Source organism: Periophthalmus magnuspinnatus, chromosome 21, assembly GCF_009829125.3.
Source record: "Periophthalmus magnuspinnatus isolate fPerMag1 chromosome 21, fPerMag1.2.pri, whole genome shotgun sequence".
NCBI classification, from domain to species: domain Eukaryota; kingdom Metazoa; phylum Chordata; class Actinopteri; order Gobiiformes; family Gobiidae; genus Periophthalmus; species Periophthalmus magnuspinnatus.
Window position 1 is genome coordinate 29,359,021 of NC_047146.1, and position 26,448 is coordinate 29,385,468.

A 26,448-nucleotide genomic window follows, 5' to 3' on the forward strand; every position below is an offset into this window, starting at 1 on the left:
CACACAGGTGTATTTTAAGCATTCCTCAACTTTCCCATTCTTTTGTTGGCCCTGTCTCAGCTTTAATAGAAGGAGTTGCAGGCATCAAATTGAAAATTAGGGAAAATTTGCATAAAAACAATAAAGTTTATCAGTTTGAACATTAAATATCATGTCTTTGTACAACCCCAACTTCCTTGGAATTGGGGTTGTATATTGATTTTACAGCTGTTTTTGTAAGTGGACATTTATGTTCAGGTCTTGAGTGTGACAAAAACAATTTGTTGTGCCAAAGAAATAAAAATTTGAAAATAAAAACTTTATCAACTTTCACTTGATAGGTCACATCATTTGGTGTTAGCATTAACTAAACCAAAAGAAGCCCCCCATGATAAGGAGGGGAGGGGTACTAGACAGGGCACTGACTGGGGACTCCGTTGTTTGGGGGACTTCAACGCCCATGTGGGTAATGACAGTGACACTTAGATGATCTGAACCCGAGTGGTGTTCTGTTATTGGACTTCTGTGCTAGTCAGAGTTTGTCCATAACGAACACCATATTTGAGCACAATGGCTTCCATCAGTGTATGTGGCACCAGGACATCCTAGGTTGGAGGTCAGTAGTCTAATTTATTGTCGTGTCACCTGACCTCCGGCCGCGTGTCTTGGACACTTGGGTGAAGAGAGGGGCAGAGCTGCAAACCGATCACCACCAGGTGGTGAGTTGGATCCGCTGGCAGAAGAGGAAACCGGACAGACCTGGGAGGCCCAAACGTGCTGTGAGGGTCTGTTGGGAACAACTGGCGGAGCCCTCTGTCAAGGGGGTCTTCAACTCATACCTCCGGGAGAGTTTCTCCCAGACCTTGGGGGAGGTTGGGGACATGAATTCCGAGTGGACCATGTTCTCTGCCTCTATTGTCGATGCGGCTGCTAGTAGCTATGGTCATAAGGTCTGCGGTCCGGTGGACACCGGAAGTAAGGGATGCCGTCAGGTTGAAGAAGTCCTATGTTGGCTTGTGGGACTCCTGAGGCAGTAGACGAGTAAAAACTCATAAAAGAATTAGTAAAAGTAAAATAAAATTAAAGCCGCAAGCAGCGATGATGGCCTTCACCCCCCGCGCAACTGCCCCCCCACGCGACCTCCCGGGTCTGGCCACTGCCCCCATGCACCATTCCCCCTGCCCGGCCACCCCCCGGCCGCTATCCACCCCCTTTCACACCGTTTCAATAGCGCAGTGTGGCCATCGCATTACAATGGCTGTCCACGGCATTGAACCGGCAACCTTGTGCATAATACAGGTATGGTGTAATGGACTTTTTTGCCCCTTTTGAGGCCCACAATTATCTCCCTAAGTCTCTTGGCAATCGGACAAAGTTGTGTCTTTTAAATGTATTGTAGGGGGCGCTATTGTATGTTGTGGCCATGTGCTTTTTTAAAGTTTTGTTCCAGTTTGGATTCTGCACCCGTGGTAACATTTTGAGCTCTCTCTGGCACTACCTGTGCGTGTGAGACATTTTTCAATGATTTTTTTGTGGTTCTTTGCACCCCTGGTGGCCAACCGTGGAAAATGACTCGTGGCCATACTGTAATATTTTGTTTCTTCTGAGGCCACCAATTGATTACCCAAATTTTGTAGGAATTGGATAATGTTTACATGTCACCTCTAAGGTAGGGGGCGCTATAGTGTTCATTTTGATGACAATTAATAGTGCTTTCTATTAATGCCATGATGTCACATGTGTGATGTGAATTTCAGCTGTCTAGACCAATGCATGTGCGTGTCAAACATTTTTCAATAATATTTTTTGAGTCTTTGCGCCCCTGGTGGCCAAGTGTGAAAAATAACCTATGCCTGTAATATTATTTTTTGGTCCATGTCATGGCCCCAATTTTTTTCCCGAATTTCATAGGAATCTGATAATGTTGGAGTTTCACCCCTATGGTAGGGGGCGCTGTAGTGTTCATTTTGACTAAAATAATATTGCATTCCATTCATGCCCCAATCACGCATATGTGATGTGAATGTGAGCTCTGTAGGGCTATGCCTGTGGTCGTGAGAGGACATTGAAAAAACAGGAAACGAAGGCGTTTTTCAATGGCGGCGTACGGGCGAACCGTATGGAATTCGTGGAAAATGTGGATGTTTTATGAAAACCCATGTGTCTGGATGTGGCATGTGAAATATGAGTTCATTTGGACCAAAAACCTGGGAGGAGATACGTTTTGAAAACGCGCAGCGAAAAAAGTGGCGAATTTTCGATCCAATATGGCCGACTTCCTGTCCGTCATAGAGCAGTGCTTCAATTCATTTTTATGCTTGTCCCATGGTGCTCTATCACTGTTCCGATTTTTGTGCATGTATTCCAAAATTAATCAGGCTCCTCTCACATAGGGGTCAAAGTCTAGGTGGCGCTGTCGAGTCAGTAGCCGTGGGACATTGTCGCGATACCAATTTTATGAAATTTTTCGCCGAGCCGGTCGATCCTATACCTATATGTGGGACTTTTCGTTCATGTTCAGGGGGTGAAAACTGCGATCGTTTGGGCGGAAAAATAAGAAAAAGAAACCCAGGAAACACAATACCCCTCGCCACCCACGAAGTGATGGCGAGGGCCAAAAATTCAGGGGAACCGTCTGACGCCTCAGGAAGAGGATACAGTGCTTCACCAACACTGTTTACAGTGCGGGTGGAGAGCTGCTAACCTCGACTGGGGATGTTGTCGGACGGTGGAAGGAAAATTTTGAGGATCTCCTCAATTCTGCCGTCACGTCTTCCAAGGAGGAAGCAGAGACTGGGGACTCAGAGACGGACTCGTCCATCACCCTGGCTGAAGTCACCGAGGTGTTTGGCAAGCTCCTCGGTGGCAAGGCTCTGGGGGTGGACCAGATCCATCCTGAGTACCTTAAGTCTCTGGATGGTGTGAGGCTGTCTTGGCTGACACGTCTCTGCAATATCACATGGCAGTCGGGGGCAGTACCGCTGGATTGGCAGACCGGGGTGGTGGTCCCTCTGTATAAGATGGGGGGCAGGAAGGTGTGTTCCAATTAATTATAGGGGAATCACATTCCTCAGCCTTCCTGGTAAGGTCTATTCCAGGGTACTGGAGAGGAGAATCCGATCGATAGTCGAACCTCAGATTCAAAAAGAGCACTGCGGTTTTCATCCCTGTTGCGGAACACTGGACCATCTCTATACTCTCCATCGGGTCCTTGACCGTTCATGGAAGTTTTCTCAACCAGCCTACATGTGTTTTGTGGATCTTGAGAAGGCGTTTGACCGTGCCCCTCGTGATACACTTTGGGGGGTGCTCCAGGAGTATGGAGTCTGCAGTGATGCGGTCACTGTATCGGTCCATTGTGGTAGAGAGCCGAAAGGCAAAGTTCTCAATTTACAGGTCAATCTATGTTCCTATCCTCAAAAATGGTCATGAGCTCTGGATAATGACTGAAACGACAAGATCATGGATACAAGCGGCCGAAATGGGTTTCCTCCACAGGGTGGCTGGGAGCTCTCTTAGAGGTAGGGTGAGGAGCTCGGTCACACAGGAGGAGCTCGGAGTAGCCCTGCTGCTCGTCCATGTCAAGATGAGCCAGCTGAGATGGCTCGGGCATCTGTTCAGGATGCCTCCTGGGGGAGGTGTTCCGGGCATGTCCCACCAAGAGGAGGCCCTGGGGAAGCCCCAGGACACGCTGGAGGGGCTATGTCTTTCAGCTGGCCTGGGAATACCTTGGGGTCCCACCGGAAGAGCTGGAGGACATGTCTGGGTGAAGGAAGTCTGGGAGTCCCTGCTCAGACTGCTTCCCCTGCGACCTAGCCCCGGATAAGCGGAAGAAAATAGATGGATGGATAAACCAAAATACTGGGCCGATGAAGTTTGAAAACCTTTACAGAATCGGCTAAAATGTCCATAAGGAAGTCTGAGGGTTAAGACAGTAAAAATTTGGTAAAGTGCCTTTAACCAAGACTTGGCATAAAACATATAAGCATATTTTGATAAAATAAAAAAACAAAGAAAATGAAAGAAAAATTCAAAACATTTGTTTGGAAGCACCAGTGCAATATCGAAGCACAGGGCAGAGCTGTGGGTCTCGAGGGGGTGAAGAGGGGGGAGGAGTGGAGGGGGAAGCGCACGCATGTCGGGAGTGCCCAGAGAACAGATATAACTCCAGCTCATCGGAACTGTTAAGACATTGGAGCACAGAAACGGGTAGTGGAGCTACATGGATGCTCTGGGTTCCTCTGACCCCAGTGGGCCCTCCACTCTCTGCTTCCCGGAGCTGAACCAGTCGTGCCCTAAGCCCTTTCTCTCTCCCAGCGCTGCCCTGCTCCGCCTGGCTCTGCTCTGCACTGTGCCCCCACTCACTGTTACCCTCAATCTGCTCGTCATCATGGCTGTGGCTCACTTTAGGCACGCTCCTCTACTCCTATGTCTCTCTTCCTCTACTGTCTCTCCTCCTCTGCTCCTCTGCTCTTTCTTCTCTTCTGCTTCTCTGGAATTCAGAAAATGTATTTTGCCGTTTATAATTCTGATGTATTTAATGTGTTGCTTGACATTTTTGAATTTGTTTCTAGGTATTTCTGAGTGGTTTCAACATATTCTTTTTAATGTGGACTGAGAATGGTCAACTAAGTAAAAATCTAAATTCAAAACAACTCTAGATAAGGTTATACTATTTTGAATTAATCATAGCTGATATTGGAGTGGATTTTCTTTTTTATTCTGCACATTTTATTTTATGTTATTTTATTTTCATAAAAACCATGTCACCATCATAACAGTGCCATGTTTCTAAAATGGATAAACCACACTGCATTTTTATTTTATTTGCCAGAGCTTTAGATGATGTATGGAAGTAGTAGTTAAATTTTCTACAGAGATGTGATTTAGCCTTAAATTAAAGGCATCATGTTGAAACAACTCAGAAATTTTTGTAAAAAGAGGTCCAGTGAGTGAAATTGTCAAAACTCAACTCAACAATACTAGTGACTTGTCTGATGTATCTCAGGGCTACTGTTAACTGACTTCAAATAACATGTGGATAATTCTGTTAAATTCATTCATTTTGAACTTGTCAGACTATTCCGATTAAGTAATTTTAATATAGTATTTTTGCACAGTACATCCTGTCTTCTGTTACTGACCTATTTTTTTAGTGTTTTAGATAAGAAATACTAGTCAGAAAAGTCTTTTAAACAGCGCAATTTGTAAATAAATGTTGTTAATGCTGTATTTCACATTTTGAATTGAAGACGTTGTAGCTGCAATCTTTCCCATAGATTTCTTTCAAACTATAGTGGTGCAAATACGTTATATATTAATACTTTCCTTGCATACAGTTTGTGGAGTTTGAGTGTGACTTATTGCCTGTATTTCATATTTAAGCAGGGTTTTTTTTTAACTGTGCATGTATTTTTTTATGTTAATTTCAATACAAGGAACAACACAATGAGATTACGCCTAATGCCTTTTTAGGACTATGACTATTTGGCCAGTTTCTTTGAGCCAGATGTTCTGCAGACAGAGAAACTGCATTTTAAATGAGACTTTTCTAATGTTATGAATTGTGTTCAGTGAGAGGCCATAAAAGAGACTCAAGACAAATAAGTCAAAGTGTGAACATCTGTAATGTACATACAGGGGCTCATGTGTATACACTGTCCATTGTATTACTGAGGACAGGAAGAGATACTGAAGATCATGTAACCCTATCCCTCTAACCCCTGACCTCTGACCCCTGTTGTGTCTGCAGACAGCTGCACACGCCTACTAACCTACTGCTGCTGTCCCTGGCCGTGTCGGACCTGCTCGTGGGGCTCGTGCTCATGCCGGGGGAGATGCTGCGGGAGTCGGGCTGCTGGCTGTTGGGGGAGCTCGTGTGCGCCCTGTACCTGTACGTGGCCTACGTGGCTGTGTCGGCTTCTGTCATCGACATGGTGCTCATCTCCGTGGATCGCTACGTGGCTATCTGTGATCCCCTGCACTACTCGCAGCGTGTGACTATGCGGCGCGTGTCCGTGGGCGTGGCGTGCTCGTGGGCCTTCTCTTTCCTGTACACCGCTCTCATCCTCAAAGACAACCTGCTTTACCCGGAGCGCACGCGCACCTGCTGGGGAGAGTGCATGCTGGTGTTTGACTTCGTGTCCGCGGCCGTGGACGTGTTCGTGGGCTTCATTCTGCCCGTGGGCCTCATCCTCGCCATTAATCTGGTGGTGCTAGTGGTGGCGCTGTCTCAGGCCCGGGCCATGCGCGTGCAAGTGGTGGCGCACGCGTCTCAGCGTGTTGCGCGTCGGCCACAACTAAAGGCGGCGCGCAGCCTGGGCGTGCTGGTGGGCATATTCCTCCTGTGCTTCACACCGTACCAGTGCTTCAGCCTGGTGGGGGGCGACCTGCTCCAAAGCCCTGTTGCATCCTTCCTGGTCTTCCTTGTCTACGTCAACTCCTGCGTTAACCCGCTGGTCTACGCGCTCTTCTACCCCTGGTTTCGCAAAGCTGTGCGCCTCATCGTCACGCTGCGCATCTTCCACGCAGACTCCTGCCAGGCCATCATGAGCTGAGGACCCCTGGTATGTCATGAGCTGAGGGCCCCAGCTCCATCATGAGCTGAGGCCACAGCTGTGCTGCAGCAACACAACCCAATCTGCTGATGAATGGTTTAATTGCTCACTAGGTTCACTTTTCCGTGTAAACATGAATTTGCAATGGTTTACTGTGTGTGAATATGATGTCACTACATTTGATCTGTATTTGTTTTACAAATAAACAATGTGGGCCATGAATAAAGATGAATTGAATGTTCAGTAAAAATGTGTCAACATAACAGTTTAAAGACAAGGTATCACAAATATACACATACATGTACAATATGTCCCTTTTCACACACACATACACACACGTAGAGTATGTCCCTCCTCCACACACACGCGCGCGCGTGCGCACACACACACGGCAAGTTTATTTGTATAGCATGATTCATACACAAAGTAATTCAAAGTGCTTTACAGAATAAAAAAAAACAAAACTAAAATCACAATACAACAAATCAAAACATAAATAATCACAAATACTCATCATAAAATAACATTAAAGGAGAAAAGGGCAGAATAAAAACCTTTCAGTCATATGCACAGCTAAAGAGAATTGTTTTGAGCCTGGACTTAAACATTGTCAAAGTAGAGGCCTGTCTGTCATCTTTCGGAAGACAGTTCCAGGTTTTAGCTGCATAAAACTGTAACACTGATTCCCCATATTTAGTCCTGACTCTGGGCACCAGCAGGAGGCTGGTTCCTGAACTCCTCAGAGTGTGAGATGGTTCATATGGCACTAGCATGTCGGAGATATACTTTGGACCTAGGCCATGGAGAGACTTGAATACACAGAGCTGCTTTCTCAGAGCCACAGGAGCCAGTGCAGAGACCAGAACACAGGACGCATGTTTGAAGTACTTCCTGGTTCTACACCAGAGCAGCAGCGTTGTGGATGTACTGCAGCTGTCTTGACACTCGTTTGGAGAGGCCAGTGAGCAGGCCGTTACAGTAGTCTAACCTATTGGAGACAAATGCATGGATAAGTCTCTCTAAGTCTGGCTTAGACAGTATAACTTTGATTTTTGCAATGCTTTTTAGATGGTAAAAAGCTGCATATGTTATTGATTTGATGTGGCTGTTAAAGTTCAAGTCTGAGTCCATTACTACCCCTAGATTTCTAGCCTGATTTGAAGGTTTTAGAGAGAGAGACTGGAGGTGACTGCTGACACTTTCTCTATGTTTCTGTGGGCCAAAGATGGTGACTTCAGTCTTGTCTGAGTTTAGCTGGAGAAAGTTGTTTTGCATCCACACACTGATCTGTTGGATGCAGTGGCAGACTGAATCCACTGGTCCATATTCACCTGCTGCCAGTGAGATATAGATCTGAGTGTCATCTGCATAGTTGTGGTAAGACACATTATTGCTGCGTATTAACTGGACTAACGGCAGCATGTAGAGATTGAACAACAGGGGTCAATCCTAGGACCCATAGGTTTGACTCCCGGGGCACCCCACAGGTCAGGGATATTTTTTGAGACACATTTTTCAATTTTAACAAAGTGTTCCCTGTCTTTTAGATAGGACTTGAACCAGTTTAGTGCCGTACCAGAGATGCCCATCCAGTCCTCTAGTCTCTGTAAGAGGATCCCATGATCGACAGCGTCAAAGGCAGCACTCAGATCTAACAGGATCAAGACTGAGACTTTGCCTGCATCAGTGTTCAGGTGGATGTCATTTATCACTGTGATAAAAGCAGTCTCAGTGCTGTGGTGGGGTCTAAAACCTGACTGGAAAACATTAAAGGAGTTGTTCATTTGGAGAAAGCTGTTAGTAAACAACGTTTTCAAGGACTTTGCCTAAAAACAACAGATTTGAGATGGGATGGTAATGGTTCAATATCGTGGCATCAAGACTGCTCTGCTTGATAACTGCAGTTTTCAAAGCTATTGGGAATGTTCCAGATTAAAGTGACATGTTAACTATGCAAGTGAGCGGTGATAGCTAATTGTTGAGCACAGACTATAGAAATTTAGTGGGTAACATATCGAGGTAGCATGCAGATGAACTCAGTCTGGTGACAATCTTTTGGACAGTTTTGTCAGTTACAGGTGCAAAGTGAGTCAGCTCTTAGTCCAGGTGGCTGCAGGGGTGTTATTTGCATTGTGGAAATGATGTAATTTTTTATGCCCTGAACCTTGTCATCAAAGAATACTGCAAACTCATTGTATTTATTTATTTTATTTATTTATTCAAAGGACAATGTGCAGTTACATTAAAAAGATGGCTGCACCAGATTTAGCATAATGCTACTTTCCATCTGTAGTCCTAAAACAACAATTAATACAACAATTAAACAGCAATTAAAAGCAACAATTAACACGTACAATGTAAAAACAATGCAATACAAATCGGTGCAAGAATTCAAAAGTACAGATTATTCAGTGTTCAACAGACTAATAAAACAAGTAATATAGCAACAATAAAATAGTAAAATAGAAGTAAAATTGCAGCAGTTACTTAAAGTGCAAGGGGTCAGTATTATTTAAAGTGCAAGAGGTAAGTAAAGTGCCTCAGTATGTTTACAGTGCATCAGAAAAACAATGCAATAGCTACCGGATGTACCCACGAGGGTAGCACCCGGTAGCTATATATCCAACTGGCGTGGATACGGCAGTGTAATAACAATCATAATCTGATAGTCTGGATACCCGTCTGGTATTGTTAGTGTGTACAAGACTGGTGCTCTAAGAGCCAATCTTTGACGGCCCGTGAGAAGCTGTGAAAATCTGCCAGGTTCTTTAAGTTGTCTGGAAGTCCGTTCCATTCTTTAATGGCTTTGTAGGAAAAGGCTGATTGGGAAAAAGCAGACTTTTCTTGGGAACATTGCAGTCACCCCTTGAGGCAGACCTTAGCGCTCTGTTAATAAGTTGAGCACGAGGCTGTACAAAAGTTTTCAAGGGGGGTGGGGCAGCGTCATGAAGGATTTTATGCACCAGGCGGATATCAGAGTATCTGATCAAATTGTCAAAGCTTAAAATTTTGTATTTGTCTAATACAGCCCCAGAATGGATCCTTGGGGAATGCCTGTTGTACATAATCTGAATGGCGAGGTTTTGTCATTTATCCGTACACATTGGTAGCGGTTCACAAGATATGATTGGAACCAAGTGATGGTATTGGCAGAAAGATTAAAATTTAGCAATTTTCTGAGTAGAATTGAGTGTTTAACGGTGTCGAAAGCCTTACGCAAATCCAGAAAAACGTCCCCAACCACCCCTCCCTTGTCCAAGTTGGATTTGAGCACTTCAATAAAATAACAACATGCAGTATCGGTGGAATGTTTAGATCTAAAGCCAAACTGCATGGGATGTATCATATTTCAGCTAGAATTTTTTCGATCACCTTGGAAACGGCTGGGAGAATACTGATGGGTCTATAATTTGTGACAACCCCTCTGTTTCCTGACCTAAAAAATAGGTGTTACTATTGCTGTTTTAAAAACTTCTGGAAATAGACATTCATTAAAAGACTGATTGATTATATGCATAATTGATGCTGCAAAGACGGTTTTGTGTTTCTTTAAAAAGAGCGGATCTAGACCCTATGAGTCCTTTACTTTGGAATTTGATAGTGCAGAGATAGTCTTAATGACCCTATCTTCACTCACACACATCAGGTCCATTGCACCCTCCAAAAAAGATGGAGGTCCTTCCATGTTGCCCTGGGCCACAAATCCATCCTGAAGTACAGGAGGCAGCTCTGGATCTAAGGGAGGCCATAGTTCTTGGATGGAAGCAATGAAATAGTTGTTGAACATATTCGCCACAATTAAGCTGTCCTTTTCAGTGGCTTGTCCCGCCGGTGGGAGTGTATTGTTGTTAGAGGTTTTGTTAAGTTCAATGGGTTTGTTACTGGTCTGCTCTCTCCCAGATAATTTGTTGATACATCTCCATATAATTTTACTATTTCCTTTAGCTTGTTTAATGATTTCTAAGAAGAAGTCTGCTCTTGCTTTTCTTACTTGACCTGTTACTTTATTTCTGAGGCTCTTGAACATCATTCGGTCTGATCCCAACCTAGATTTGATATACCTTTTAAGAGTGGCATCCCTTCCTTCATTAGGAGCCATAAATTGTCATTAAACCAAGGAAGAGCCTTTTTACTTTTAAATTTTCTCTGCTGCGTTTTTGTATATTTTAAAAGAATTTGAGCAACTGCATTTTTAAGCGTGTTGCAGGCCTGTTCTGCATCCTGGCCACTGACAAGGTCATTATGCACAGTGTTTTTAATATCAGTGTCAAGTTGCTCCATGTCCTGTTTCGGGATAAAAGAGGTAAAAACTTTTTCTTTGTTTTGGTTTCTGTAATGACTTTTGGGCAGTTTTCTTGAGACCAGTGTGAGATTATGGTCTGAAATACCGGTTATTAAGTTAAAAGTTTTGCTGACGCGGTCCTGTTTGTTCGTGAAGATTAAATCTAACAATGTTTTCATTGAGCCAGTTATCCTGGTTGGATTTTTTATTACTTGAGTTAGGTTAAATTGCTTGGCCAACTGCCTTAATTTACTGGATCGTGTTTTGTCTAACCAATTTAAATTAAAATCTCCCATTATTATCATTTCCTTGTTTGTGCAAATTTTAAGTACATCTTTAAACCAGTCAAAAAACACATCTCAAAAAAACACATCTCACACTTCTTATTTGGAGGTCTATATAACACGACAACATTAAATGACATTTCAGGAGATAAACTAATTGTAACTGCCACACATTCCAGGCCATTTTGAGGTAGATCGAGCCGTTTACATTGGAATTGTTCTTTGACGATTACTCCTCCACCTTTTTTATTTGGTCTGTCCCTTCTAAAAAAAATTGTAGTTGGGGATTTTATATATTTTTTATATATTGCACTTAGATGTGGAAATTAGTTCTAATGGCAGTGGAGCTGGAGGGTTTGTTAATCTGTTTACTGTTGCAAACAGGCCACCAGAGTTGTTACTGCAACTTCGAATAATGCCCGAAAAATCTCTCTCTCTTGTTTTACGTAATCTGTGGTTGTACATGTGCATCTTTTCTCTGTAAATCTGAAATTGGAGATTTGACTTCCGCCATTCCCGTTTGGCCCTTCAGCACTCCCTTTTCTGTGCCCTGACCGAGTCATCATTCCTCCATGGCGCTTTCTGCTTATCTTTAACCATTTTAACCCTCATCAGGGCAATGGTGTCCAGAACATTCAAAACACAGCTCAGCCACACAGCAACATCCACCACATTGACATTTGAAATATTTACTTCCTTTACTTCCTTCCTTTACTTCCTTTTGTAATGAGCAGGTCCAGAGTGCGCCCTCTGTTGTGGGTGCGCTCACTGACATGCTGAGCCAGAACAAAGGTTTAAAGGACAGAACATTATCAAACACATTAACAAACACATTATCCACATGTACATTAAAATCATCTGTAATGACTAAACCATCAAAGTCAGTGCATACGACTGAAAGCATCTGAGTAAAATCATCAATAAGACTCAGACAGTGCTGGGGAGGTTTTGTTTTAGCCCCATTTTAAAGGAAACATACTCACAAGATGAAAAAACCCAAATGACAACCTCTGAGTAACTAAATTATCTCTAAAAACTGCACAAACACCTCTACCCTTTTTGTTTACTCGCATTTCAGATTCAAATTTGAAGTTGAGTGGAGCTGATTCCACTGGAATTTGCATTACCTGTGTTTTTGTTGAACGATGTTTTGATTAAAAACATATAAAGTCAAGATTAAAAGAAGAAATAAAATCATTAATTAAAAATGACTTGTTACATAAACATCTGACATTGAGCACAGCAAGTTTCAGATTAGTGTCAGTAGAACTGGATGTTATCTTCTTACAGGGAATGTGAACTAAATTTCTCTGATTGGACAGTGTCATGATGCACGCATTGTCTGCCTCCTGTGTTGTCTCCCTGAGTGCTCTCCCCCTCCCGCACCTGTCTGAGCCTGGAGCTGGGTGGAGTTGCTGACTCCTCCCACGCGCACCTGGAGCGCATCAGCGCAATCACCTCCACCTGCTGCGGAGCATAAGATGGACAAGCTTCAGACACTCGGTGCCAGATCGTCCGCGTGTCCACATTCCTGCTCTCTAGCTCGTCCCTGCTCCTGGTCTCTGGTCCTGCTCTTGACTCTGCGCTCCAGCTCCGGTACAGTCAACCCCTTGTCTTCACCTCCTCGTCTCATCTTTGGCTCCGGCTTGCTCCTCATCTCCCGCTCCTTAGACTACCCCTGCTCGGCTCTCTCTGGCTCAGTTCCAGGTCCCGTCCTCGCCCTGGTCCTGGCTGCTCTCTGTTCCCGTTCTGGCTCGCCGCTACACACTCCTGGACCCCGGCTCGCACCCCGTTCCCTGCTCCCTGTTGGTTTAATGAACTCTTGTCTTTTACACAAACTGTAAATAAACACTGTAAATCTGCCCCGAGTTCTGCACTCTTTGGTCCACCTTACACCAGCCATTACGACAGACAGTCTAACTGTTCTTCTGTTAATCAGTCTATGTGGTGTAAGTGTAGATATAGCTCCATCACAGGGCCTCAGCATGATATTATCTTTATCATGACTGTATGTCCTGGGACAGCAGAGGCCCTGTGTGTCCCAGCTCTTGGTGATAACAGCTCTAGGGGAAAGGCAGGGGGGAGTTTGGGTGAGGGACCGGGTGAGGGCAGAGGAGGTGGAGCAGGGGGAAGTTTTGGTGAAAGGTGAGGGGGCATGGGTGGGTACTGGGAAGAGTTCAGCATAGTTGATGCCAGAACTCCTGATTGCACTGCATGAGGTGTGAGGGGAGCCATCTTAATTCCTGATCTGATGAGAATTTCTAGATGGTAGGGAAGGGCCATGGGTGAAGCTTGGGAGGAAAAGGAGAGTGAAGAGTCCCTAGAAGGAGTAGGCAGGGGAGGTGATGGGAGTGCTGCTGAGACTGAAACCTCTGTTGGAGCTGTCACAGACAGGTTCAAGGCTTGTGACAAGAGCCCTGGGGGAAGTGACGCTGGAGATGGATCCTTGGTGGTGGTGGGGGAGGTTGTAGTGCTGCTGAATCCCTCGCTGGGAGAGATGTTTGTGCTGCTGGTGGTGACTCCTTCGGTACAGGAGGTGGTTGTGGTAGTTGGTAGTGGTGCTGCTGGTGGTGCTGACACATTGGCTTGGTCTCTGGCTGGTGCACCAGGAATGCTTCTCTCATTCCTCTTTTCTCTCACTGGCCCAAGACCCTATCAAGGCCGGTGCCTCAGAGCATGGAGAATGTTATCCATCAGTACTCTCACTCCACCTCTGCTCAGGTGCGGGCCATTTCCCTTGAACAGGTTCTCTCATTTCCAGAATAGATCAAAAATGGTCAGTGTAGTGCAGCCCACTGGATGCACACATGTTGAACAGCCATGTGTTCTGCTGAAACAGCAGGGTAAATTTGTTCATCTTCCTTCTTTGTATGCTAGAAAGAGGTCCACTGATGAATGTCTTAACCTCCACTTTATCAGACTCCTTGAAAAATGTAATGAAATCCCTTTTCAAGATTTAATTCTATTCCATACTGGTGTCAACTGCACCCACATGCACAATCAGCTGTTTAACTCCTTAGTATGTTGATAATTTGTTGTTGATAGTTCCGACAGCATTCACAGAAAGAATTCCTTTGGTTTCTTTCCCCGGACATAGTGACTCGTCAGAAATTTTGTTTAAAAAATGTAAAGATGGTTTAAAAGTCTTGATTTACTTAAAAGAAAATCATCTTCAAACTAAACAAAACAGGCGAAATGATTATAAAGCAAAGTAAAGAAGGAAGCAGCAGGAGCAAGCAAGGTCTGCACTCTGCAGAAGCAGAAAGTACGCTTCACACATGTCACACACGTAGAGTTTGCCCCTCCACACACCCACCCACACACACGCACAAACCCACACCCACACACACCCACACACCCCCCCCCCACACACACACCCCCACACACCCGCACACACACCCCCACACACACTTACACACACACACTTTTTTTTTTGCTTAAGTAAAAGTACAGATAGCAGAGAGTATTACATGAAAAAATCTACTTAAGTAAAAGTATTAACGTACATGTAAAGTAGAGTAAAAAGTATTTCACATGGATTTTGAGGTCTTATAGATTTCTCAAAGCTTTCTTATAAGGCTTTCAAATTGTGATTTTGAAAAAAGTTTGTGCTGATTTTAGTTCACGATAAACAATTGAATCAGACTTTTTGCAGTTTATATTTGTAATAAAATACATCCTTAGCCTTTTCAGCAGGTCTCAAACAATAATAAAAAATGCTTTTACTTTTCAGACCTGTTCAGATACCTGCTCTAAAATGAAGTGAAGTAACAGAAAAAAAGTATTCACTGTAAAATTTACTTAAGTAAAGTACGGACACATAAAAATTAGGTAAAAAGTACAGTACTTGTACTTGTTTGTTACTTTTCACCCCTGCTCACTGGTCACTCACCTGCTTGTAGAAATATTTAAGTTTAATAATACACACAATCTTTGTGTAGAGCTCCACCCCCTTGTTATGAGTTTACTAAGACTGTGCCCTAAATCTGCAATATCTGGATATTTTGTTTACTTTTCACCTTAACGGTCCCTCTGAAAAACAGACTTTATTATAAAGCCCTTTATTATAAAGTGCTTAATTTGTAAATCAGACGTTGCAGAAACAAAAATGGCTTTGGGACCAGTGTCTAGCCTATACAAGGACAAAACTTTTCTGGAACGCAAAAAAAGTAAATTTTATTTGTCGGTGTGCATTTTTATGTGTCTGCACTGGGATGTTCATTCATTCTGACTCAAGTCACAGCAGCATAAGATAATGGGTCTTATTTCACCAGATGAAATCAAACTAATTGTTAATTTGGGCAGTACTTATTATTAACTAACTGTTTTACATATATTACTGGGAATCAATGCCACACATTGAATTTATTTTATTTATTTATTTATTTATAGCGGACAGTGTATGTTGACCAACAGTAACTGTTTTTTTTTATTTTTTTTTTATTTTTTTTATTTTGAAGAACACCCAGTGACATAGAAACACATACAATATTTACAGCTTACTATTTACAGAGAAAGTTGTGTTGATGTGTAAAAGTGTTGGGGGGGGGAGTACAGTACGGTACCTGCATTATTCTGTCTTGGTTGGTTTTCTTTGTAAATATGTGTGTGTGGGGGTGGGGGGGTGTGTGGGGTGTGTGTGTGTGTGTGAGTGTATGAGTGTGTGTGCGGAGATAAAGAAGTAATACTAATAATATTAATAATAAAACCAACAGTAACTGTTTAACATGCCAGAATTAGCCAAGAGGCTAGTTGTCCGTTGCCATGGTGTACAGCTCCTTATAAAAACATTTGCAGGCGTGGTTAAAAAGTAGAAAAGCATTAAGTCTTGAGCAGTGAATCATAGCGAAGACAAATGACAAACAAAATAATTAAAACAGACAGGTTATTAAGAACAGCTTGCAATTAATAACAGTAAAAGATTATGTTAAAAAAGCACAAGAAAATGAACAAGGGGGCAATAAACGATTTGTTAAAGCAGAATTACAGAGAAGCACATGCAAAGGACAAACACTAGATGGCAGCAGCAGGAGTTTGGTGTTGACAGGTCTGATTTGTTAAAAGCCAACGTTTAAATTGAGACTTAAAGGAGCTGTATGTGGTGCTCTCCCTGATAATTGTAGGGATGCTGTTCCACCCATTAGAAGCTCTAACAGAATAGGCTGATTGACCAAATGCTGTCTTTCTGAATGTGATCAGACAGTCTCCTCTTGAGGCTCCTCTAGTGATGCGATTTGAGCTTGATCTTAGGCTAACAAAGTCATTGAGCGGAGGGGCGAGTCCATGTAAGATTTTATAAACAAAGCAGGCATCTGTGAATCTAATCAGATTCTCCCAACTTAAAATATTATATTTAGATAAGATGCTGCAGTGATGAATGTGGTGTGTTTTTTTGTCTAGAACTTTGAGTGTCTGTTTATACAGTGATTGTAGTGGTCTGAGTGTGGTATGGTTGGCCTGGGACAAGCTTTACTTGATTAATTATATATATATATATATATATATATATATATATATATATATATATATATATATATATATATATATATATATATATATATATATATATATATATATATATATATATATATATATATATATATATATATATATATATATATATATAACAAAAAACATAAAACTTGACTGCTCCTCATCATTGATAAATCCTGACTTAAGCCACTTGGCAAATATTGATGCAAATATTTTGGCATAGTTGTTTAACAGGGTTATTGGCCTCCATTTTCTAGATTTAGTTTATTCTTTTTGGGTTTATGGATTCATTAAATAAGGCCTTATTAAATGGAGCTAAAGCTTCTTTAAAATGTTTATCGAATTCACTGGTCAATCTATCGTTACCAGGAGATGTGTTGTCCTTCAAGGCTTCTATAGAACTTATCACATCAGGAACTTTTTTTTTTTCTTCTAATTTCACGCATTTTAGAAATGTTCATCTATTGAGTTCTGTTTCACATTATGGCAATACAAATCAATTGTATGTTTGTCTATTGTTTCTCTGGAATACACTTTACAATAGAAGTTGGCCACATATATTGCAATTAACTGATCATCTTCACAAACACCAGGTAAAGGTTCATTCTGTCTTCAGTTTTAAAACTTATGAGAAATTAGGAGCATAAATCATCACGATTCCTTCTTATTGGAACCCGGCTCTGAGCCACACGGCACTCACCTGTAGTCATGCCTGAGTAGGGCTATCCTGACCAACTTTTTTTTAAGACAGGTTCAATTGAAAATAAGGCAAAAAAGTTCCTTTTGAAAGTTTTTCAAAGTTTGGCATGTGTCCATCTCACCGGAAGAGTCAGTGTTTCTATTTTATGATGTTGTTTCCTCATCACAAACATGGAGTTGTTTATTGTTTTATTCATACATACAAACCCTGTATATTTAGGTATATTTAAGTTCTTCTCAAACTGAAAACACAACACCTTTGATGTCTTGTGGTAAGTGCTCCATTGTGTTTTTAAACTCCATACACCTTCACTATAATCATTTTGATCATTTCAGTCCTGGTAGTGCCAATGTCTGCTGAACTAAAGTTAAAGTTGTTAACTTGAAAACTACTACTACTACTGTTCAGGACATCACAAAGTGGTACAAAGAATTTTGAGCTTTGGAGATGTAAACTAATATAAACAGGACCACTCAAACACACAAATCCAGGTATGTTTTTGAGGAGGTAGCTACATTATAACATGGCTTAAAGCTATCATAAGTCAGTTTTGTGTAATATAGGAGCTTTAAACAGAATCAAAAACAAAAAAGACAATAATCATATATTTTGTCAGCTTTTCAAGTACTTGTTCCACTAAAGTAAATTGAGTCTCTGCTTCCACTAGAGGGCTCTATCCGTCTATATTTAAATACATAGTTCTGTTTGACTACATGTATTTACTTAATGGATTATTAGATCATTTAAAGTGCATATGACAGGTTTTTACGTTTCTCTAATGCTGACTTGGTTTGGTGGGATGGTACCTGTGCTATAAATTTATCATAGTTTTACATAAGTTAAATGGGAGTTTGTGGAAGAAAAAGATGAAGAAAAAGTATAAAAATACAGGAAGTAATGCTGAGTTTGAAAACAGAATCTCTCTATCTTGGAAAACTCCATCCAAAATGCAGAGTTACTCACAAGGAATGCATTGTTCTGACAGTTTAAACTTTGATTTAACAAAATAAAGGTGTTATTTATTTGTATTAGTCTAATCATAACTATTGTGTAATTTAGATTTATAGTTGCTAGGAAACAGACTTGAAATTACCTCTCTGTAACTCATATCTGTTGTTCATGTCCAACCAGAAAGTAAAATGATAAACTTCACCAAAACTTAAAAACTAGAAAAAACTAGGAAAGCTTTTCAGTTAAGTCTTAAACCTAAGTAAAGTCTTCTAATGAGCTAATGATATTAACTATGTTTTTGTGAAATGAGCAGCCTAACCTTTGATGTGCACTTGTTGACTTCTTTCACTGTATTCATTATTCCAAGCAAAGTTACCCACCACAGTCATGAAATGCGCTGTATTTTATTTGGAGAGGTCAAAGATCAAAGTAAATACTATGCCTCAAAAGTACAAAAAAAGTCCTTGTTCTTGACTACACATGTACATTTGTAGTGGTGTAGTCCCAGTGGTAAAGCAGAGACAGATTACAGGCTGTGTTGATGATTAGAAGACACGGGTCCAAAATGGCCGTCTCTGAGCAGGGCTGATGAGAGGGATGGTTTTCCCACACAAACATACATATTGGGTTTCCATATCTTTTGGGGACTTTCAATTCACTTCCATTCTGGAGACTGAACCTAATCTTAAAGAGGGGGTATTACACTTCTATAGGGCGTTAACTGCTAAGACATGACATATTTAGATCACCATGCTACCTTTTATTGTTTTGAGTTTTAGTTTCATTTTTGACGCTAATGAAACTAGTGCACATTACATCAGGTTTGTGAAATTGTAGTATCATTTTTGTGTCCTGTTTTTGTGATTTACCTAGGCTTGTGGGAGGAGGGTTCAAATAGTGCCTGGGAGAGATCGCTAAAATACTCAGATATACATGGATGACCTCTAAAACCACTTCAGGCACATTTTTGATGAGGGAACAATGTTCTAACATGGTAAAAATCTCCAAAAAAGAAGGTCAACTATCTAACTTTTCTGGAGGGTCTGCCACCTGCGGGTTTCCATGGAGATGATATTATTTTACCTAGAATGTTTCACCCTAAGGCATTACACTTATCTGGCTTGTGTTTATAGGTGTATTAAGGCTGAAAAATACATTGAGTATTTTACAGTGACTCTGAGCAATAACCTAGAATCTCTTGCTTGTTTCTATGAAGAGATAGATAAGCTTAATGCCATACCGCAGAACATTCCAAGAGATGGATTTTGTAATCACAAATGTGACAAATACCTCTCACACCCCCCCCCCCCCCCCCCCCCCCCCCCCACACCCACACACACACCCACACACCCACACACCCACACACACACAGCTGTTGTTGTGCAAATCAGGGATGCCTTTAAAGAGAACAAGCACTATACCCTCCCCCCCTCTCCCACCAGCCCCTCCCCCTATACTTAAATAAGAGTACTGTTGACACAGAACAGAAAATGTTCCAACTTTCCACCAATAAGATGAGAATGGCCAAACACTTGATAAAGCCTGGTCTCATCAGATCTTTGAAGCTAAGCAGGGTCAGGCCTGGTTACTACTTAGATGGGAGACCTAGAGAGGCTCTAATGCCTTCTGTTATGTCCTTAGGCAAGACAGTTCACCCGACCGCATGGCCTAGTGTGACAGTATGTGTGAGTAAATGTTGGTAGGAGAGGTGGATGGCACAGACCGGCAGCCTTACTCCTGTCTGACTGCAGTCGTGTGCAATGGGGAGAGAGTGTAGAGATATTTTTTTCAAACAGTCAAGACAGGGAAGTGAACCCACAACACTGAGATATCCTGCTTTTAACGGGCTCTTTTACAGCTTTATTATCAGAGAATGGGTTTGGTTAGGTGGGCATTTTAAACTCCACTCTCATATGAGAGACTGAGACCAAAACTAGTTCAAATATCATTATGCATCCACCTATCTATCTGTCAAGGTCTGGTCTAACCAAGTGAACCTACAGAGTCTCCTCAAAGGCCCAGATCTACACTCAATGTTCAACTAAAATCACACTATGTCACTTTTATGGTGTCTCCATGGAGATATTACTGTTTTCCCCATTAGGCATGCTTTTTAAAGGTATTTTTGAGCACGGGCACACCTGTCACTGAGTAAATACAAGAAAGATAAGTTTAAAACAAACCTACTCTGCAAAATTGACTTTTCAGAGCTTTCATCCATATTATAGTTGTTTCCCTTCTCAATTACCCTCTGAAGTTGTACTTGGAGTGATTCATGCATCTTTGAGTAATCTTTTTTTGTACCCATTTTCACCATCACCAGTACACACCCACGTACTTGCTTTGTTTTTTAATTTTAGTTTCTTAATCAGTGATACACATAGGATTCTGTAGTGCCACCTTATTTTGGTACAAATGCAAAAAGGTCTTCTATTCTGTGATCTGCTACTATTCATCAGCTAGCCTTTTGTTGTGATGACATTTACGGCGACGTCTACTTCAATTGGACACCGTAGTTTTCTAATGTGGAGGTCAGCTGACTTGTTCCTTTTATTATTCATTTTATTTTAATATTACGATTTAAAATGTCCAACTTATAACATAATGATCCATGGGTGTCATAGATTATAACTATAAAGCAGACACAAGCACAATAGGTCTTCTTTAATGCCATATTGGAATATTCCAGACAAAGCAGTCACCATGGAGACTAGCAGATAGCTAAGCCCCCATTAGAAAAATGACATACTGTACCTTTAACTAAGACAAACAAACAAACAAACAAACAAAAAGAATATATGTGCCTACACTGTATTACTCTAAACAACAGGTTAACGGAAGCCTGACTAGACAAACCTGACACCCTGGGACCCATCAGGACAGGCCCTACATTCCACTGGCCTCTGTCACTCCTCACACTGTAAATACTGCTGTCAGGAATGTCACGTACTGTTTCTTTAAATATAAAGAACTGTGTTGATTCAATATCTTTACAATGAGCAGTTCTCTCCTCTGGCTCTGTTCCTCTAGCTTTACACTCACCCGATCCTGTGGCTCTGCTCCTGACTGCTCCTCTGAATCTGTGCCTCTGGTTCTGCTCCTCTAGCTCTGCTCCTGTCTGCTCCTCTGGCTTTGCTTCTGTGGCTCTGCTCCTGTGGTTCTGCTCCTCTGGCGGTGCTCCTCTGACTTTGCTCCTCTAGCTTTGCACTTGTCTGCACATCAAGCTCTGCTCCTCTGGCTCTGCCCCTGTCTGCTCTTCTGACTCTGCTCCTCTGCTCCTTTGGCTCTGCTCTTCTGACTTTGCTCCTTTGACTCAAAGATATAACTTTTAGCTGAGGCAAAGGAGCAGAGCCAGAGTCCCGCCAGACTCCAAATAGTACTTTCTTTAGCAAGGACCATGCCACAACAATGATACACAATAAAGACATTTATTGATGGTGTGAATAGATGGTGGCTCAGGATGGGGATCTGTCTCAGGTGGTTAGCCCAGTCAATTCAGGACACCCTCTGTAGATAGTGAGGTCTTCAGGCCAAAAGATAAACATAAGACATTGGGTGGGAGAGGTCAAGAGAACAGACGGTACCAGAACAGGCTTGTATAAATAGGACTTCTGGGTAATTATAGGTGTGGTTTGAGGTGAGCTGTGGTTCACTGGAGAGAAGCTGAAGGAGGTTGAGACGTGGTTCTGCTCCTGAATCTCAGTTAATCACATGAACTCCATTTGTTCTTATAACTGTCTAAGTAGAAGTATACGGTAGAGCTGTGCTAAAGGGACATCTGTGATGACCCCTCCCCCACACACTCGCTGGCCCCTCACCTTTGACCCTGCCACAAAAGAAGCAGGAGTTAACTTGATTCGTGAAAAGCAGGCTAATCAGCTATTGGCTAACTCATTCAACTGATTCTAAGCAGGTTCACTGTGTAACCTTTATGGTAGTGGGTCTGTCACCTGCTTATCTAGAAGCAAGCTCACCTCTCCACAGATCTGACCTATAACTTGGCCTGGTTGACTCCATGGAGATGTTATTGCTGTATCTAGAAAGTTCCACAGTACGGCATGAAACAGGCCTCTTCCAATGGCTTTTGTCACACTAGTCAAAATACATTACACTGGTTCTCACCTATATAATGGTCTAACTACCTAAACATTTAAAGACGCACCATGTAACTTGTCTGCTCATCTCTATGGAGAGCAGCCGTGGCTAGAGTAGCCAAAAATTGTTACTTGTTGGTAGAACAAAAAAATGATTCCAATAAGAGTAAAATTGTATTTGGGAAAACTACAACTCAAGTAAGAGACTTAAAGAGTAATATTTGGGATGTAGCATTTGATGTATGACTTGAAGTTTAATTAATTTGAAGGAGTAAACATTAATAATGCACAAAATCAGGTATTTTCAAAGGACATACACAAAAAATGACAAACTAAATAATATCTGAAGGACAGGTGCAACAAACACAAAAGTTCATACTGTCAACATAAAGCGTTTGTCATTTATAGACTTACTCACAAGGGGAGGAGAACCACAACTTTTGCTCAGGTAAGAGTATTGTTACTTCAATAAAAATTACTATTACTCAAATAGGAGTAAATGTATGCTACTTGAAAGTACAAACTCTTTAAAGTTGCTCAAGTAAATGTAAGTGAGAAAATGTAACTTAGTACTACACACCTCTGTTGCCACTATCTGTCAGGCATTTTCAATTCAATTCCATTTTAAAGTTTTTATTGCCAAAAATACCCTGAAAAAACATACATTCTTATTGTGGGAAGTGTCGCCTCCCCCAGATCTAACCAATAATGCTGTGTTTAATGCTGTACTGTGGAGCATTCTAAACAAAGCAGAAACACCCAGGCCCTCCAACTGAAAAGTTACACAGTGTACCTTTAACATGATTTTATTGTATGTAACCAAGATGGTCGCCAAAATAATTCAATCAATTGTCTGTGTTTTACTAGGACAGGACGCAATTAACAAAATCACATAGGCTGCAATTTTTAATATACACTGTAATACCAATTTCCTCCACAAACAACACAATCTCCTGTGTTAGTCTCCACAAAAGCTGTAAACTCTATAGTTTAGATCTGTACAAACATGTTCTGAAATGTGATTCTTGTATTCGTTTGCCAGTTCATACCTCAGCCTTTTCATCAGTTTTTCAGCACATGTTTTGCATGTAAAGGGTCAGGGACAGAACAGGTCCAGCACATGATGATGCTCCACACAACGTTATTTACATAAACTCTTTAAGGCTAATGCGATCAGTGTGAGTCTACAGAACCAGAGGTCTCAGAAGGACAGGACAGGGACATGGGGCGAGAGATGGGGGACAGGTAGAGGAACAAAGACAGAGGACAGAGGCATAGGACAGCTTCAATGTATAGTCTACAGGTGTGTGTGTGTGTGTGTACATAGTACACAGACTGAGGTCCAGCCTCAGCAGCAACAAGTTCAGCTCAGCTTTCTGTAGGTGAGAGTCACATGTCTACACACAGCACACAGGCCACATTTTTCATAGAAGCGTATTTCCGCACAGGTGTCCTGTAGTAGTGCAGTAAGCCCAGAGCTGTGGTCACTATAGGTCCAGTGCTGTGGTCACTAAAGGTCCAGTGCTGTGGTCACTGGGTCATTTCCTCCTGGTGCTGCCTCTTCCTCCTCTTCAGGATCATGTGGTAGAGTTGCTCCAGACCTTCACGGAGGCACTGGGTCCAGTGTTGTGGTCACTATAGGTCCAGTGTTGTGGTCACTGGGTCCAGTGTTTGAATCATTGGGTTGAGTGCTGTGATCACTGGGTCCAGTGCTGTGGTCACTGGGTCACTTCCTCTTGGTGCTGCCTCCGTGCTGCCTCCTTCTCCTCTTTAGGATCATGTGGTAGAGATGCTCCAGACCTTCGTGGAGGCCGTCCCCGATGATGGCGCAGGCGGGCTGGACGTGGTAGGAGGTGTGGGGATGGAGCTCATGAAGGGCCAGCTGTCTCTCCATGTCACTGACCGGCAGGCTGCGGGGCAAGTCCTGCTTGTTGGCAATTACCAGCAGAGGAGTGCCCTGGTTCTCACTCAGTTTGGTGACCTTGTGTAGCTCAGCACGCGCCTCCTCCAACCGCTCCACGTCCACTGAGTCCACCACGTAGATTATCCCGTCTGCTCCTCTACTGTAGGACTTCCAGAGGGGCCTCAGTTTCTCCTGCCCGCCCACGTCCCACAGGTGCACGCTCAGCCCTTTGGCCGTGTTCAGGCGGATCTTCTCACTGTTGAAGCCGATGGTGGGCACCGTGTTCACAAACTCATTCAACTTGAGTCTGTAGAGCACAGTGGTTTTCCCCGCAGAGTCCAGCCCCAGCAGCACGATGTGCAGTGACTGGAAGGAGGAGAGGCTGCTGCCCATCTCCTCACAGCTCCTATTTTTGCCAGACGCCGGAGCCGACCGCAAGGCTTTTCCCGTAATAAATAAATAGTTATCGCGTGAACACTTGGTCTCAAGCGTGCAACTTCAAAGGCGATGACCGCAACAGCACAGCAGAGCCTCCGGTGCTGTTGTTGAGTGTCCCCAGAGAAATTATCACAGTAATAGCTTCTATTTAAAATTCACAACTCGCTTGTGAGACCCGGGCTGAAGTCTTGTCTCAGCGGCCCTTTTGTGTTCCACTACTGTCCAAACACCAGGCACATTCCAGGTGTAGCCGCGGCTCGGAGCGTGTTTACAGGACAGGCCCTGGAGCAATGCAAGCGCTTGATTTGTATTCCCCTCTCGGACGCACACGCAAGGCACTCGAGAACGACTCAGCACAGTTAAACACATCCACACAGACGCAGCCGGACTGTACTGTGTCCAGAGGGCATCATCCCCAGTGCTCGGGCGGATGGAGTCCTGAGAGCGGCAGTGTGTGAGGGAGAAGCACACAGCGCAGGAACATTGAGCGAGGGCAAAACAAAAGAAGCCGCTCCTCTTCTACCTCCCCCGGCAATCACAGCACGGGAGACAGCAGCGCAGCTCAATCAGGGACAAGGGAGAGACACACAATCGGACTAAACCCCGCCCACACATGGCGCAGAGCCAATAGAATAGCAGTAGACAGATCCAGCAGCTCTGTCCTTTATGCCCACAGGGGAAATATGGTGTGACAGCGCCGCCTGCTGCTCAGGAAGGTAATGGCCTATTTTTTGGGATATTACTACATGACTGGATTTCAACTTCTTGTTCATTTTGTTTTTTTTCTTCTTCTAATTCTTCCGCTTCTTTTTTATTTTATTTTATTTTATTATTATTATTTTTTTTTTACCAATAAGATAGTAAAAAAGCTCAAGATATTATGTATTCTGTTGTGTGACAGGCATCTTGTGATTGTGAGAGCAGTAAAACTTCTACCAAATATGATATCAACACAGCTCCCGAAAATTGACATATAATTATTATATTTGTGCTCCTAATAATGTTTCTGTCAGGACATATTGTCTCTGAATAAAAACACTGTACTGGTCTATATTTTATGCAGAAATAAACTCTATTTATGAGTAAATACACCTTATGGACACAGCCTATGATAATTATTGCTTACTCTTATAAAAGATTTTACTATCCTGCCTCAGTGTTGGGGAAGTTAGTTGTAATTGTAATTGAAGTTAGTTGTAAATTGTAATATATCGCACTAGTTATGGCCTCAAGAAAGTAAGTTAGTTACATTACTTCGGGATTACTTTATTTGTAATAATGTATAATAGGATTTGTGTATCTGATTCTTATGTTTTATTGTAGACATTTAAATAGTCTAGAGCAAGGGTGTCAATGACATTTTCACAGAGGGCCACATCAGCAAAATGCCTGTCCTCAAAAGGCCAGACGTAAAATAAATGTAACTATCTTTTTAACTTTGAAATAACTGTTTCTGAATTTATTACTTATTCAAGTTACAAATATTGCATATTCATTTGTATAGATGTAAAAATATGGCTGTGTAACGGCATATCTCTTGATAAAATGACATGTTAAGACCATCATACCTTTTAATTTACCCTGTGGAGGGCCACATAAAATGTTATGGAGGGCCACATTTGGCCCGCGGGCCTTGAGTTTGACACATGTGGTCTAAAGGTAAACAACAAACGAGTTGTTTAAATTATCTCAAATGGTATCACACCAACAACAGAAATGCTACAGCTGCTTCTCTGTATTTGTCTGTGGGTAACTAACTGAGTATTT

The 26,448-nt window shown here is 42.3% G+C and overlaps 2 protein-coding genes across 2 annotated transcripts; one reads left to right on the forward strand and one right to left on the reverse strand.

Moving 5' to 3' along the window:
* The first annotated feature begins 4,201 nt into the window (after nt 1-4,201).
* On the forward strand, nt 4,202-6,536 carry LOC117388974 (trace amine-associated receptor 13c-like). The gene is made up of 2 exons (XM_033986523.1): nt 4,202-4,389; nt 5,732-6,536. The coding sequence occupies exons 1-2, from the start codon at nt 4,202-4,204 to the stop codon at nt 6,534-6,536; spliced, it is 993 nt and encodes a 330-aa protein (XP_033842414.1).
* A 16,916-nt stretch (nt 6,537-23,452) lies between these two features.
* On the reverse strand, nt 23,453-25,016 carry LOC117389313 (ADP-ribosylation factor-like protein 4C). The gene has a single exon (XM_033986965.2). It carries the CDS (start codon nt 24,634-24,636, stop codon nt 24,067-24,069), a length of 570 nt encoding a protein of 189 aa, XP_033842856.1. The 5' UTR covers nt 24,637-25,016; the 3' UTR covers nt 23,453-24,066.
* Between the last annotated feature and the right edge of the window lie 1,432 nt (nt 25,017-26,448).

What these genes read in the sequence shown, in the direction of transcription:
- LOC117388974 (XM_033986523.1), top strand. Translation starts at nt 4,202, where the DNA reads ATGGATGCTCTGGGTTCCTCTGACCCCAGTGGGCCCTCCACTCTCTGC. An exon ending in ATGGCTGTGGCTCACTTTAG is followed by an intron (nt 4,390 to 5,731) that starts GCACGCTCCTCT and finishes TTGTGTCTGCAG; the next exon opens with ACAGCTGCACACGCCTACTA.
- LOC117389313 (XM_033986965.2), bottom strand. Translation starts at nt 24,636, where the DNA reads ATGGGCAGCAGCCTCTCCTCCTTCCAGTCACTGCACATCGTGCTGCTG.